At 38.2% G+C, this 16,763-nt stretch overlaps 1 protein-coding gene across 3 annotated transcripts in view; it reads left to right on the forward strand.

Moving 5' to 3' along the window:
- Tbcel (tubulin folding cofactor E like) overlaps positions 1-16,763 on the forward strand; it is a 71,860-nt gene that overhangs the window by 31,749 nt on the left and 23,348 nt on the right. For all 3 annotated transcript variants that reach the window (XM_023566194.2, XM_063255945.1, XM_005004937.4), the window contains 2 exons: positions 1,021-1,147; positions 2,616-2,732. In XM_023566194.2, coding sequence (XP_023421962.1) covers positions 1,021-1,147; positions 2,616-2,732 — 244 coding nt within the window. The remainder of the gene's footprint in view (positions 1-1,020; positions 1,148-2,615; positions 2,733-16,763) is intronic.

A 16,763-nucleotide genomic window follows, 5' to 3' on the forward strand; every position in this document is an offset into this window, starting at 1 on the left:
CCTGTTTCTTGGAACAACTGCATGATTGAAAATGTCTCAAACCTACAGCCAAAGAAAACATAAACTTAGTATATTTCACCACAGCTATTATGAATGAGAAAGTTTCAAATGCCAGAATTTTGTGTAAGGAAGCTGTTTATTTCACAATTTGACACCCACTGATTGAACTCTGTTCTTCCTTCCAGATGGAAATGCATTGTAAGGAAGAGCACAGTTGTGATTTGGAAGAGATTGTACCAGAGTCCTCGTAGATTGTTCCTCTGTCTTTAGCTTTGTGGAAGTTTTGTAGCATTAGGAGGAAGGGAGTATGTTATACAACATGGATTTCCTGTGCTGTAAAACTGACCAGCTTCACAATTATAGGAATATTTTTCCTGCTTGCAAGTGCTACCTGACTTGCAAGTCAAATATTGACTCAGATAATACATTTGCTCATTATCATAAGGACAGTTTAATTTTATAACTAAAAGTCTTAATTTGTTGTGTGTTCTTCCTAACAGGTTCAAGGCTCTTGTTAACAATGATTTTAGATCCATTGTCCATGTCATAAAATGTAAACAGTATGAAAATAATGATATGTAGTTTCTGATTGTGTGTTCCATATCCCATTTTAGAATGTCAGGTAAAATTTGAGTATGACAGCATCAGCTCTGATCCATAGTTACGTTCCGTGAATCTGTAAAATAAAATGAGTTGGCAGACCACTTTCTAAAAACATTGTGTAATTGTGACATGCCTATTGAAACCACCTGTGGTCCCTGTTACGGATCATTTTGGCAGACTCAAGAGATGAGAGGATGCGAGAGAACAAGGCTGTGTCTTCGTGACCACTGAGCTCACAGAGACAGGGAAGCTCTGGCAAAATGTTTATGGTGCATGTTTCAGTTTTTCTTTGGAGAGGGAAAAATTTTAGGCACTCTAATTTATGATTATGTTTACATTTCCAGACTTAACTGGAATAATTTCTTTTTATTTGTGCACTTTTCTGTATTAACGTAAACAGTATCTTTCTCAAATTAGGTTTGCAGTCCTGGGAAGACATTGACAAGCTAAATTCATTCCCCAAACTTGAAGAAGTGAGGTTGTTAGGAATTCCTCTTCTGCAGCCCTATACCACTGAGGAGCGCAGGAAACTGGTGATAGCCAGGTCTGGTGTCCTAATTTCTTCTGTTTTCTTTCCATAGGGCCTTATTGTTTCCTTAAAGGAGCGATGTACTGTCCTGGGTGGTGGGCCCTATGAATTCATCCAGATCTTGAACAAGACCCTGATTAAAGGAGTTGCTTCTGTAGCTTCTAGTCCTGGATAAAAATGAGTACAGTGAGGAAAATATAATACCTGGTTGTCCTGCCAGTGTCACGGAAATAGTCCCTCACAAATCTATTCTATTTTCATGGTTTTCGGTACAAAGATTTATGACGGACTGTCTTGGGTCACATGGTAAAAGACCAGAGAATCATTCTGGTTGTAGTTTTCCTTATTTCCTCCATTAATGTAGTGCTCGTTTAAGGGGCAAATATATGGAAATCGGGCTGTTTGGCAGCCTCTGTATTTTCTCCTTAAATGTATAGTGACTTAACTGTGACTGGCCTTTTTAGTATCTTCTTTGTCTGACGCCCCTGCCTTTTGTGTCTCAGACACTGTTTCCACAGACCAGTAGAATTTCTTTCCGGAGTTAATTTTGTAGCAGAAATGAGATTTTGGCTAAAGTGCAAAGAGCCATAGAGCGTTGCTTTGTTCTCTTTGTGCACTAAACATAGTCGTTTTGAAAGAGACACAGTAGGCTTTCAGGTTCTTTAAAGAAGAATGCTGCTTTAAACATAGTTTTGATCTTTCTGACCAAATAATTCCTGAAAGATTCTTACCACTTTGCAGTTGTTATCATCTGTGTTAGTAGCTCAGTGAAATACCTCAGTATCAAGTCTTAAGGAGACTTGAGTTTAGAGAAGGCCTTTTACACTACTGTGTTCACACCATCCTTTTGTAACTATGATGAATTGATTCCTGAATTATATAATAATAATATACTGAGAGCTCACCAGGCATGCGCTGTTGTATATGGTAGCTGCTAGCCATGTGTGACTCTGAACACCTGAAATACGTCTTGTCTGTATTGAACTGTGTTAGAGAAACATAGACACTGGACTTCAAATACTTTGTACGAATAAAAGAATAGAAAATAGCTTTATAGTTACTTTTGAATATTGACCACTATACATGTCAAAATAATTACATCCTGGATATACTGGATTAAATAAAATATATTGTTAAAATCAATTTCATCTCTTATTTTTTTCTTTTTTAAAAAAATGTAGTTAGTAGAGAATTTAAAATTGCATTTGTCGTTTACATTAATTTAAGTCAGATGGTGCTACGTAGAATCTAATTTTGAAAGATGAGGTCTGATTATGAAAGGTCAGTGTCACATTCAAAAATGAAACTAGAGTTCTTTTCTCTTTTGTATAACTTCAGTCCATGTCTGTATTCATGCACAGGCAAAACTACATCAAATGTTCTTTCAAAGAAATAAGACTGGGCCTCAGTTGAATTACTTTATCTCTAAACTTAAATATTTTTAGCATCTTTGAAAGGTCTTTATTTTTGTTTTAACTTACAGATTGCCCTCAGTTTCTAAACTTAACGGCAGTGTGGTCACCGATGGTGAGCGAGAAGATTCTGAGCGATTTTTTATTCGTTACTATGTGGATGTTCCAAAGGAAGAAGTACCATTCAGGTAAAAGTTTCTCATCCACTTAGCAAAGCACCGTGGTGCTGAGACGACTTTAAAACTGTTGTTTAGGTCAAAATCTAACGTTTATTTATTGGGTCATTCTTAGAGGACTTTGATAATTTTTTTAAACAAGGAAACATAAAAGCAGACCTATTGTATCTCATTTTCTCTTCTTATCTCGCACTTACATTAAGAATGATTATTTCACCAGTTCAGTAGTTTCTACTCTGTACTTCTTGTCATCAACTTTTTTTTTAAATTCTCTTCTCTAGTGGCATATTTTTACTGACCCTCAAAAATTGGTCTCATGTATTTTGCCTTTGCTTTCAGGATAATTTCAACACTTTGGAAGACTTGGAAGATGTTCAGTAGGTTCAGAATAGAGAAAACAATTAGAAAATAGACTTTCTAGAAATATTAAAAAATTAGGGTGGTTGAGTGTGAAATGCTGAGGCTATTAGTAAATACTATTAAATGCATTAACTATTGTTTAGTGAGCTGCTTTTTTATTTTAAAGAGAATGAAACAACAAATCAGAACAAAGCAGATCAGAATAAAACAAGGAAAGCAACATAGGATTTCAAAACAAGACAACAGGAAATCAACAGTGGCTCATTTTCTTCAAAATACTTGTCCATATCGTCACACACAAAAACAAACCAAAATAATATGAAACTGATTAAAGCAAAAGAATGAAAGCATTGTAGGCCCTCAAAACCAGACAATAGGAATATCAACAGTGGCTACCATAATGTCTCTTGTTCTCTTCAAAATAGCTGTCCATAGCTTCACAATACTGAAATCAAATAACAGTAAATACTCTAAAACCAATCAAAATAAAGAATAAAAGCATTACTGGACTTCAAATCAAGATGTTAGAAAAGCAACAATGGCTACCATAAGGTCTTGTTTTCTTCAAAGTAGCTGTTCATACCATCACACGTAATAAAATCTATTCTTGTAAACTCTTTAGGAGACGTTCTAGGCATGTATAAACCTATACATGTACATCTATCCCTTCTGTATTAGGTGAAAAACAAAACAAAACAAAATACAAGGGAAACAAGAAAGAAAAGAAACAAAATAAGGAACTGCCTTTAAACTGTGCAGGAAAGAGGAGAAGTAGCAGGTGTCATATAATCAGAACAGATTCCCAAGGGTTGGTAACCAAGTGGCTGCTGGGGGAGCTGCAAACTTTCCTCCTCAGTGACTTTAAGAGCCCCCTACTGTGGGTCCCTGCTTAGCCGGCAGAATTTCAGACAGCTGGAAGGGCAGTTAGGGCTGACTGTGAGTCACTGCGCCTGGCCTGCTGGTTGCCAGTATCTGTGATTCTGGTTCTTTCTTATTAAATGCATGCACCCCTGGAGACTTTAAGGGGGTTCACATTCTGTAAGTCTTAGTGAATGCTATATAAAAAATGTCTTGTAGTGTCAGTAGTATTTGGAAGCCTAAGCATTTAAAAATATCACATAAAGTCTTTTGAGATAACTTAAAAATTAGCAGAGCAACCAAGTATTAGATATGAAAGTAATAGATATGTATTAGATTAAACTGTGTCTTTTAAAGTAACAGATATATTGTTAGGTTAAACTGTGAAAAGGATTTTTAGATAACAAATGACCCAATATCTGCAGTTTCATATGATTCAATCTAACCTATTAAAGGCAGAAGTAAATAATTTTGGCTTTGAGCGTAAGTCTACCATCATAATTTTTTAACTTCCAGTCTCCTATAAGAAGATACATGTAGAGACTTTCCTGCCCCCCCCCATGTAATTCTCATGAAGTATATTTAAGCCTTTGTACTAGTTGGTGTTCTTGAATGGTAGCCACAGAAAGCACCTGTGATTAAATTTAATCAGGGAAGAAATGTGTTGGAAGGACACTGGAAATTAAAGGTGTTGTTGGGCAGAGGAAGAACCAGGGATGGGCCAGAGCGGAGGGCACAAGGACAGCAGGAGTTTTCACTCTACTCAGCTTCATGTGCCGCTGCTGGCACTGCCCTATCTAGGCACTGCAGCGCCAGCCTTTAGCTCTGGACACTTGAAGCTGTGTATTGAATATGTTATTTCCCTGCGAGTGCTGAAAACAGTCTATCACTGACCTTTTTTCTATTTGAAAATATTTCATACTGTAAGGCTGATGCTATTATATAAGTAAGTAGTGAACTAAGTTCCTACTTTCATGATGCTCAATTTGAATGAGCTCTCATTGGCCTTTCCCTCATTTCCCAGGAATCAGAAATCTATTGGGAATCAAGTGATTGGCTTTGTTGAGGGCATCATGAGGGACAACCATAGGGGAAAAGGGTCACTTGTTCCTCTCTTGGCTTCCGGAGCCAGAGGAAGAGTACAGTTTCCTTTGATATTGGTACTTTTCCCCAAATAGGACCAAATCAGCAAAAATAATATGTAATTGTAGTCTGCCTCTCAGACATCCCAATTTCTGTGTATCTTTTCTCTATAGTTATATAAAAATTTATTCTTAGCTGCCTTAATGTATTCACTATATAGCTAAAAATCACATTTCTTTCCAGTAAAATAAGATAACACTGGCTTTATAAATGCTGTATCTATCCATTTCTCCTCTCATTCTTTATCTTGGAACCTACTGATTTATTTACAAAGTTAACCATCCTACTGTATCCTTTATAAAATAATGGGAAAATTAGGGAAAGGGAGTTAATTAAAATTTATAAACATTTATACAAAATGGCAAAAAGCAAAATATAAACATATATAAGTGTGAATTGATACTTTCATGTTTCAATATTGAAGCTGAATACATAAATTGTGTTGATGACTTTCCTCTTCCATTATCTGCCCGTTTTGTTTAGGCGCAGTTAAGATTACCTTGAAGTAACTTAGGTGGACAAAGATTTTTGTTTTGTTTTGTTATTTTTGCTTTTGGTTTTAACCTGTTTAGGATAAAAGGTGAATTTCAGTCGTGTGTATGTATGTGTGTTAGGATTTCAACCCTTGGTAATTTTGCTGTATGTGGTTTCAGCAATTCTGGATTATCGATTACCAGGAGGTCCCAGGAGCTACTACAGTGATAGTCTGGTTCCCTCTTTACTCACATGTCCCTCTGCTGTATTTCCCTTTAACCATCAAGGTTACTTTTCTTGACTGAGACTCTTTTTTGAGAGAGTGGCATGCTTTTGGCATAATGATTTGTAGAATTTAGAATAGGTAGAGACTCAGCACCTGGGTGGAGTAATTGTAGTACCAGTGGAAACATTCCTATCTTGGATGTAAACCTCTACACCTAGCAGTGCTCAGCAATAGGAGAGACCAGTTTTACAGGCTGGTCCTTGGATGCAATCCTGAGGTGTTACTGACAGCATTCTCGCTCCTGACTCATATCAGCCGAAGTGCTGAACTGGGGTGTGGAGTATCAGCATCAAGTCTTCAGTGGTGACCCTGTCTTTGCTCCCTTCAGGCAGACAATGTGACCTTTAGTTCAATGAGAGAATGAGGGTTTATTCTAATCTGAAAGACTCCATGATGCTTTAACTACTGCAGAAGATTCATGCTGTCAGATTATTTTCATCCATGCTGGCGTGCTGCCTGTTCACTTACGCCCACTTTCTCGCCCCCTTGTATGTAAAGGCTACTTGCCTCTTCTTGAAGGCTTCTATTCTTGAAATGAGTAGTGTGATTTCAGTATTTTCTCTCTGTCTCCTATAAAGTATTTCTCAGAGATATGGACCTTCCACTGTACTTGTATTTTCAAGGCATGAAGTAAGAAGTGTCCTCTGGGACCATGTAAGGTTTATGGATAGAGAATGGGTAAAGGTGTAACATAAATTACACAATCGTATGCATCCCATCATTCTTATGTCTTGCAGTTTTTTAATTATTTCTACATTATCCTGAAGAATATGTGACGCTGCACATATTCTTTTAGCATGTCATTATGTCCAAGTCCAATTTCCAATCAATCAATTGAATAAACATTTAGAATCACTCTCAGGTACAAAAGGCAACTTTTGAATTCACAGTCTCAGACAATGATAGTTGTATCAGCCAACAGTTGGAACTAAAATTGCTTTTATTCCTTGGTCTAAACCAGTCAGAACCTGCACCTGTATTTTTTTTAATTAGCTTGCCCATATTTATGAACACAGTTTTATAATTGATGTTACAGTGATCTCCACAGAGTGTGCTATTATCTGATGCCAGAGGAGCAGGTTGGAAGGGTGGAAGCTGAAACAAATGGGAATTAGTTTCCTCTTACAGGGGAATTCCTTCAGGCAAGGGCCATTCCAAAAAACATTTCACTGTTTTCTCAAGCAAGAGAAAGAGGACAAAGTAAGAGGAGCTCCTCAACTAGCCAGGCAGGCTGAGTGAGAATTAGCGATGTAGGGAGTACCTAACTCACAGTCTTCCAAGGCACTGTCCTCCAGTTCTTTTTCTCTGTATTAATCAGTGCGCCCACTTTCAGGTAGTAGTCTCAACGTGGATGCACATTGAACTAACTTGTAATTCATTTTTTTTTTTCACAGTGCCTCATTTCTGTTTTAAAAGAAAAAAAAATAACCTTTCTTATTAACAGTACCTGAATTCCATTTGTACACTGGGACTCATTTATAGGGCCTATGTACTGCTGGAGCAGTAGCCAGGCTTTCCTCTTGTGGCTGTAGGGTCGAGTGCCTGGATCACTGAGCACTTTGAACCTGATTGTGAAGAACAAATTTTCTATGTCGCCATAGAAATGTGGTGTGGCCACTGCCATTCTGGAACATTGTGCTCTGTAGCTTTCTTCTCCAAGCACACTCTTTTGCAAAAGCAAAACTTTTGCAGTTTTGAGACTGCTGTCTCTTGCTGTGATGCCCACAGGCCATCTTTTTTATTTTTTTGTTCCTTCTGAGCAATTAAGATCTCAGCTTTATCTTTACAGATCATAGCTGTCCCGCCAAACTTACAATGTTTTAAATCATCCTGCTGGGCTTTTTGCTCCTGATTTGCAACATAAATCTAGCTAAAAGCCCACAACTATGGTCATGCCACCACCGCAACATTTGACTGCCTTGAAATTTTTTCTGCCAGACTAACCAGTCCACCACCCTTAATCTCAATCTCAGGCAAAGTCTCTGGACACAAGCAAAATGCAGACAAACTTTCTGACTAGTCATAACATAAATCAGCTGGACTCTTAACAACCAATGCAGTCCTTCCTGGCAGAAGCCTCCTGAGCCTGGTCTTTACCATCAGGCTTTTTATCAGCCTTCTAGTCCCCTGAGCTCTTACCAGAATCTCCTGTGCAGAATAGCCTAAGGTGTTCCAGCTCTGTACATCCAGATGACATCTCCAAACCTTTCCAGACTCTTCTCTCAAACCATTCCCAAATGCCCTGGAACACATGGTCAGGTACCATCACAACAGTGACCCCACTCCTAGTGCCAAATTCTGTCTTGGTTACTTTTCTCTCATTGCTGAGATAAAATCACCCAACACCCAAAATTAAGGAAGGAAAGGTTTATTTAGCTTACAGTTTTTGGAGGTTTTAGTTCATAGTTACCTGGCTACAAAGCAGGTGGCATGGCACTGGGACAGCACTTCAAGGTAGCAACCAGAGCTAAAAGGGGAGAACAAGCCTCTTCTCCCATGTATTACACACAGGCCACCTCCCCGTCTCCAGGCGGCTGTAGCACTCACACCACCTGTGTGCCCTCCTCTTGCACAGAATGAGGATATTTACCAAGTAAGGATCCTGGCTGTCTGCTGAGTCCCTCAGTTAACCTTCTAAACTTAAGTTGACACAATGTATCAAGAATAACTTTTTTTTTTTTTTTTTAGTTTTTTAAAGACAGAGTCTCACTATATAGTTCAGGTTGATCTTTCCCATAATCTTAGCTTCTAGAGCATAGAGATTATAGATGTGTGCTAGTAGCTAGTGCATTTGGCTTGATTTTTTCACTTCTCTGTATATCTCTGTGCTAATCTCATTTTGACTTTGTTCTGCATTACTCCTTAAAGTAGATGTCCTTTCCCTTCAGTAGGACGTTTAGATGCTAACTAGCCAAAGTTGTCGTACATAGTGATATAGTACCTATTTCCTAATGGCTTTATATAAGTCCATTGTCCATGTGTTGTGAGCTTTTTGTTGCTGTGACCAAACACTTGAGAAAATCAGCTTAGAGAAGGAAGAGTTGATTTTGGCTCATGGTTTCAGAGGTTTCAGTCTATGGTCACACAGCTTTATTGTTTTTGGGCTGTGATGAGGTAGAACATGTAACAGACAAGGCATGGTAGAGAAAGCTTCTTAACTCATGGAGGCCAGGAAATAGAGAAAGAGTGCAGAAAGAGGTATAGAGGAGGAGGCCAGGGACCAGATATAGAACCTAAGGTAATATCTTCACCCACTCCTCTTACCTCCAAATTATGGATTGATCCACTGATGAAGTTAGAGCTTCATGATCCAATCACTTCTCAAAGCCTATCAGCAGCTAATTCTTCAACACATGAGTAATTTGGGGGGGGGGGATAAACGGATATATTACATCCAAGTGTAACAAGCCATTTACTCGTCAAATATTTTCAATCCCTTGTGATGGCCAGAAGCTATCTAAGGTACTTAAAAGGAACTGTAATAGCATTCACCCTGATGGCAAGATGAACTGGTGAATAAGAGCACGAGAATTTGTATAAAGATGTGTTTGTCATGAGTTAAGAATAGGAATATGTAAACAGAGCATTACTTTTTAATCCGTATTCCATATTTACACATAATCCCTCCCTAAAATTTTAAATAAATAATCAAGAGCACAGTGCATAGGTAGTAATGAAAATAGCTAGTAATGCCAATTCAGCATCTTATACAGGATCACATTTGAGCTCTGTTTTGTGGGAAGAGTGGAGGTTTCCTTTTGGAGAAAAGATTTAATTTTATCACGGATTCTGCCCCCTCCCCCACTACTAGGGAATGAACCAAGGGGGCACTGAAATACATCTTTATTCATTTTTTAAATTTTTTATTATTTTGAGACAGGATACTAAATTGCTGAGGCTGGCTTGAAGTTTTGATCCTTTGCCTCTACCTCCTGAATAGGACCACCATGCCCAGCCAGCATTTTTGTTTTTAAATCAATGTTTGACTTGATTTTGCTGTAAAGTCTAACTTCCACAGCAGCCTTCCTCAGTTTGGTTCCCTGAGCTTTCCCTCTTTTCATCTTCCTATCATGTGTCAGGTAAACATGAAATATCTCTGCTTAGGCATAAGTAAGGTAAATTGCCCAAAATGTCTTCGAGGGCATGCGTAAAGAATCATGATCAGCTCAGTGTCCTTTATGGTGGCAGAGTTATGTTTTTGAGTCCGCTGGATTGCTCACATCTGTTTCCATTTGATAAGTTATTTTACTAATGGAAGTCTTTAAGGATGATCTAGAGATTTACGTCTTCTGTTTTTTCTATCCCAGAATAAAATGTTTAGAGTGCTGAAGGGAACATACTTCCGCATCTTATAAGTATTTATTGTAAGCGTTTTATAATTTCTTACAGGTGCTAGTTATCTCTTTTATTGCCTTCTCCTAATAGGTGAAACTGGAACCTTAGCCTCCCACAGAAACTGAGCCATCAGCCATATGTTTCATGTTTATTTACTTTGTGAAACAACGAAACATGAAAAGCGTCTGTTTCCTGACTCTTGACCTTTGAGTATCGCAGTGTGTGCTTTTCTAGTCAATACACTTGCTTTGAAAGCCTTCCTTTGTGCCTCTGTTTTTGTGGCTAGGTGGCTGTGGTGTGCTGTTTCGCAGTAAGTTCCGTGTGTGCTACAGGTAGGTGAAAAGATGTCCTCCTGATGTCATATTTCAGTTGTTGGGTTCTTAAGCCTTATAAATAGAACTTATAGGAATTAGCTCTATAGATTCTAGCTGTGTTTCAGAGGACAGTTTATTTACTGAACACCTAGTATATACCAAGCAGTACCTGGCCAGCAACTGGAGATAGAAGGGCAAAGAAAATAGTGTCTGTTCTTTTTTTTTTTTTTTAATCAGTACCGGGGATTGAACTCACGATCGTCTGCTTGCAAGTCAGGTGCTTATGCCACTGAGCTAAATCCCCAGCCCAGTAGTGTCTGTTCTTAAGAAGCTTGCCCTTGGGGCCATGCTGGAGATATTTGCTTTGCTGAATCCTCCTGTGTTTTTGACTTCTAAAAGTTGTATTATCTCAGGTCTTGGTCCTTGTACCCATTCATTCTCCATGTGCTTTTAACAAGTCCTGTGGCTAATTCCCGTTGCATTCTAATAACTGCCAGATCTGGACCACTAGCCCTGACCTGCCCCTAAAGTCCAGACTCGTATGTCCAGCTAGGTACTTGACACTGCCATCTGCGTGTTGAAACCGAACGTGCACACAGCCAAGTCTTTGCTTGGATGCCCTCCTTTCTGACCCAGTGCTCCACCTTTGTATCTGCTCCTCTGCCTGTTTCCTTCCATTTCCCATTCTTTCAGTTGCTTGGGGCAAAAATGGTAGTGACTCTTGCTTGCTTTCTCTCTTGCTCACATCTCATCCATCTTTTTCTTCCTTTCAGGTATATGTTCAAAAAATTTATGTAGGACCCGCCATTTCTTCCACTCCCTCAGGCCCAGCCTTTACACCTCTTGCATCTCTTACCATTTAGCCCTGCAGCCTCCCTCGCTCCCGTTGCTTGTTCTCTGCATAGCCGCCAGTTGATAGCAACTCGGGTTTATCTCTTTTTTTTTTTTGAGACAAGGTCTTGCTCTATGGTACAAGCTGTCCTTGAACTCACTATGTAGTCCAGACTGGGCTTGAACTTGCGGCAATCCTCCTGGCTCAACCTCCTGCATGCTGGGATGACAGGCATATGCCACCACACTGGGTTTAGAACTCAGGTTTATATATACACAAACAAACCTTCTTGCTGTTCTTCATATACATCAAGCACCCTAGCAGCTTAGCTTTTGTGCTTTTCTTACTGCCTGTAATGAATGTATCAGGTTATCTGCTTGACTCTATCATTGGCATCTTATTAGAAATTCGTTCTCTACTGTAGCTGAAATAGCACACCTGTCTCCTGTAATTCTTTTAACCTACTTTAAAAAAAATCCTTTATCAACTGCTAACCTATATTTTTGGTCTGTCTCATCCATAACACTGTGAGTTGTGCAGAAGTCGGAACTTGCTCTGTTCGGTACCTGGTTATCTCCCCAGGGCCAGAGCAGTGCCTGTCAGTAAAGCAGTCTTCAGTAAAACGATGAATATTCACGATAGGCTCTGGGGGCACCAGAAGGAGGATTTAGGTCTGCTGAAAGATGGCATTTTCCTGGATGATGGAGGTAATCTGGTGAGCGGGCAGAAGAATATTCTGAGCACTTAGAGAGTAAACTCACAGAGCAGAAAGTAAGTCTGTGTGCAAGGAAGGAATGAGGTGGTCTGCAGTGGGAAGTGCAGGCAGGTACTGCTGGAGGAGATGATGTGGCTCAGGTAAGGCTTTCTGTGCTGGGACAGGGGGGGGGGGGGGGCTTTTTCTGGTAAGTGTCAGGAGACCATTGCAAGGGGAGGTTCAGGGTGGGTTTTGATTTGTTTGTAGAAGTGGCTGAGAGACCCCTGGAGACCTAGTTAGTAACTGAGACTTTAATAGAGGAAGACATGAGCATTGAAGGCTGCTGGTGGGTGTTTTTTTAGAGAGATGTACATATTAGAACTGAATTTCACTATAGAACTTGAAACAGCCAGAAAACACATTGTACAGTTTCATTTTCTCATATTTATAGCCCTGATTTCTTTAGGAGTATATAAATATTATCTAAAGAGAAGGAAATCTCCATGTTTATGGATCTGCCACATGTTTATTATAATTGCCTTGCCCTTTATCAGATGTCTGTCCACGTAGCCTGTATTTATGAGTTTTCCCTTTATCTGTTTCCTCTGAGAGACCGAATATAAATGGCTTCTTTTATACTGAGTTCATCCAGTCCTTTGTTTGATTTTAAAGAGAAAAAAAGGAAAAAATGCAACTTTGCTTTTAGAAATCCACATGTGTATCTCTGGGGCTCAGTGATTTCTTTTTATTTTTGAGTACATTCCTTTGGAATGTCTTTTTTGCAGACTTAAGTTTTGCTTTCCATACAGAGCAGTCATAAAAGGCTTAGTAAACAACTATTTAATGGAAGGAAGAGATGCTGTTGTTTGACAGAGTGACTGAGCCATTAACAGATTTCTTAATGGCGTTTCTTCGCCTTTGGTCTCTTTCTTTAAGTATTTCACTTTTTGTTTCCTGGGGAATCCTTAAACTGTCCTGAGAAATGCTTTCTTGTGATATCAAGTATTAATGAGGACTTCTTCAGATGCTTGTTTGGTGTGATTAGTGGTATGCTTTTTAAAATACAGAGACATGACTTTTTGCCCTGCTTGAGAGTAATGGCTTTTCTAAATAGAGCTGATTGTACCTCCGCATTATTGTGTGAGTGGGGAGTAGCCTGTATTTGGACACTACCTGGATGAAGGCTCATTTTGTCTTGGATGCTAGAGAAACCCTAGTGAGCTGTGTCCATTACCTCATATTCCTTCCAGACACAGGACCTGCTGTGTGAAGGAACATTCCTAAACAGGGCACAGGTCTCCTGGGGTTCTCCATGCTGCCAGGCTCCATCATCCTCTGACAAGGGGCGTGACACAGCACTTCTCCTGTTCACTCAAGTCAGATCAGAAACAAAAGGGGCATTCTCCTGGGCACCCCGGGGAGCCTCTGAAACCTTAGCTTTCCCTGTTGCTTGCAAGCCTTTGTCATTCTAATTACCTTGACCCTGACTTGGACTTCCAGCCACTTTCCCAGCCAGCATGGGATAGGCCACCTTCCTAATCTTGATTGGAGTTATACATGAGCATCTGAATATGCCTGCAAAGGAAAGAGATAATGGGTGCCAGCCCTCCCAAACTGTGTTTTTGGGGAACATTAACTTTTCTGTATGAACTTTTATTTGAGGTATGACAGAAAACTCTTTTTGGCTTTTGTTTGCTTTTTAGAATTACGAAAAATATTGAAAAACACTGGAAATAATAAAACATTGATGTTAAGAATTGATGATAGTTGATATTTTAGTTAGCTTCATTTTAAATTAAAAACAAATAATATTACAGATAAAATTGGGTACATTTTTTTTGGTCTCTTCCCTTAGCTCTTTCTTGCTCTAAACAGTAACCAGTAGTACGGACTCGATGTGTATCTTTGGTATCTATATTGCCGCTAAAATATAAAGTGGGTTTTTATAATTCTGTTTCAGTATGCATTGCAATTGCTTCCCTAAGTCTGTAGCTTTTCAATCTTGTCTTTTCAGTTTATATTTTTTGAAAGCAGCATTACATTTTAATTTTTTATTAATTTTAAAATGAAAAAAATAAAAACATACAGAATTTCAAAACAAATAATAGATTATCAATGTTAATATATTGCATATTGTCTTCAAGGTAGATGCTCAGATCGCAAGATATAGGCATGAAAATGATCAAACAATGGAAACACAGACTTCTTTTTGATGTGTTAACAGACAGTAGTAGTATAAGTATCTGTCTTGTGTGTGTGTGTGTGTGTGTGTGTGTGCAGTGTTTTCCCCTCTTCTCCTTTCTCCCATCTCATCTTTCCTTTTGAGCAGTTTCTTCCCCTTTCACAATACCTGTTGCACATTTTGGATCTTATTTACTCTTTCAGTTTTTTTATACTGGAGAGACAATACAATGTTCATACATGCGAATCTAATAATTTCACTTATGAGTATGATCTCAAGTTGCATCCATTTACCTATGAAAGCCTCAAGTTTATCTTTCTTTATAGCTGATAATACTCCATTGTGTAACAATACCACATTTTTTTATCCATTCCTTGGTTGATGGGCATATGGGTTGTTTCCAAGATTTAGCTTTTATAAAGTGTGCTGGAAAACATGGGTTGTACATATATTGCTGTTATATTTTCAGTTTTTCTGGGAAAATACCCAGAAAGGGAATAGCTGGATCGAATGGGACCTCCAAACCTAGTATTTTGAAGGATCTCTTTACTGATTTCCACAGTGACTGCATCAGGTCTACACTCCCACCAGCAACAGAGCAGGATTCCTTTTTCCCCACAGCTCCTCCAACATTTGTTATTGGTTGATTTCTTGATAATAGCCATTCTTTCTGGAGTGAGATGAAATTTTGGTGTTAATTTAATTTGCATTTCTTGAACGAACAGTGGGTGTGGAACATTTTTTCATATATTTATTTGCCATTAGGGCATTTAATGCCATTATTTGTCATTTCTTCATCTGAGAATTGTGTATTCATCTCAAATTTGTTCATTGGGTCTTTGAATTTGGGGAGACTGATTTTTCTTTCAATTCTTTTTGTGTTCTAGATACAAGCTTTTGTCTAAGGGACACCTGACTAAATTTTTTTTTACCAATTTGTGAGTTTTCACTCTGTTGATTTTTTTTTTTTGCGAAAGCTTTTTAATAAGATGACGTCGTAGTTGTCACTTCTTTGAACACTTCCCATGCAGTTTGTGTTTTATTCATGAACTCTTTGCCTATCCCATCTTCAAGATTTCTGCCTACCTTGTCTTCCAGTAGATTTAGTGTTTCTGTTTTGACATTTAGATCTTTGATCCATTTTGACTTTAATTTATTACATGGTTGTAGACATGTGTCTAGTTCTAGTCTTTGGCATGTGAAAGGCAGTTTTTCCAGTAGCATTTATTCACGAGGCTATGTTTCTTCCAGTGAACGTGTTTGTTCTCTTTGCTAAAGATAAGGTAGCTGAATGTGTTTGCAGTTGGATCTGTATCTCCTAATCTGTTCCACTGATCCTCAGGTCTTTTTTTTTTTTTTTTTTTTTTTTTTTTTTGCAAGTAGCATACTGATTCTATTACGTAGCTTTGTTGTATAATTTCAAGTCAGGAATTGTGATGGCCGCTGCCTTGCCTTTTCTGCCCAGGATTGCCTTTGCAATTCTAGGTCTTTCCTATTTCCAAATGAATTTTAGGAACATTTTCTTGAGATCTGTGAGATATGCTAATGGAATTTTGATCAGGGTTGTATAAATCTGTGTAACAGTTTTGGGAGAATGGGCACTTACACAATGTGTGTTCTTCCTATCCAAAGGATATCTTTCCATTTTCTTTTTTTTTTTTTCTCATCTTTTTCCCAATATCTTCTTCAGTCTTCTTTTTCAAGTACTGTAATTTTCAATATATACATCTTTTATAGTCTTTATTAGATTGATTTATAAGTATTTCATTTTTTTGATGCTATTGTGAAAAGTGTTGTTTCCTTAATTGCTCTCTCAGGGAGCTTGTTGTTTGTGTACAGGAATGCTATTGCCTTGTGAGCATTGACTTTGTGTACAGCTACACTGCTAAATTTTCTTATTAACTCTAGTGGTCTTTGGAAGGAATTTTTGGGTTATTCTATGTAGAGTATCATGTCATCTGCAAATATTGATAATTCGATGTTTTCCTTTCCTATCCTTATTCCTTTTATTTCTCTGTCTTGTTTAATTGCTCTGGCTAATATTTCCAAAACTATATTGAATAGGAGTGGTGATAGTGGACATCTTGTCTTATTCCTGATTTTAAAGTAAAAACTTTCAGTTCTTACCCATTTAATATGATGTTGGCTGTTGGTTCGTCATACATGGCTTTATCAGGTTGAGGTAGAGAACATCTATTTTTATTCTCTCTAGGGTTTTTATTATGAATGAGTGTTGAACTTTATCAAGCTTTTTTTGTATCTATTGAGATGATCATGTGATTTTTATCTTTACTCTGTTGATATGTGTATTGCATTTAATGATTTGTGTATGTTGAACGTTCCCTGCATTCCTGGAGTGAATCCCACTTGGTCATGGTGTATAATCTTCTTGATGATTTCTGTTTTCTGTTTGCCAATATTTTGTTTAAGGATTTTTGCATCTATGTTCATTAGAGGATTGGCCGGTAGTTCTTTTTGGTTGAGTCTTTCTGGTTTTGGCATCAGAATAATATGTGCTCCAGGAATGAGTTAGGGGAAACTTTGCTTCCCTTTCAGTGTCACTGA

Source organism: Cavia porcellus, unplaced genomic scaffold (assembly GCF_034190915.1).
Source record: "Cavia porcellus strain 051 isolate PalLab524CR breed Dunkin Hartley unplaced genomic scaffold, mCavPor4.1 scaffold_9, whole genome shotgun sequence".
Taxonomy (NCBI): domain Eukaryota; kingdom Metazoa; phylum Chordata; class Mammalia; order Rodentia; family Caviidae; genus Cavia; species Cavia porcellus.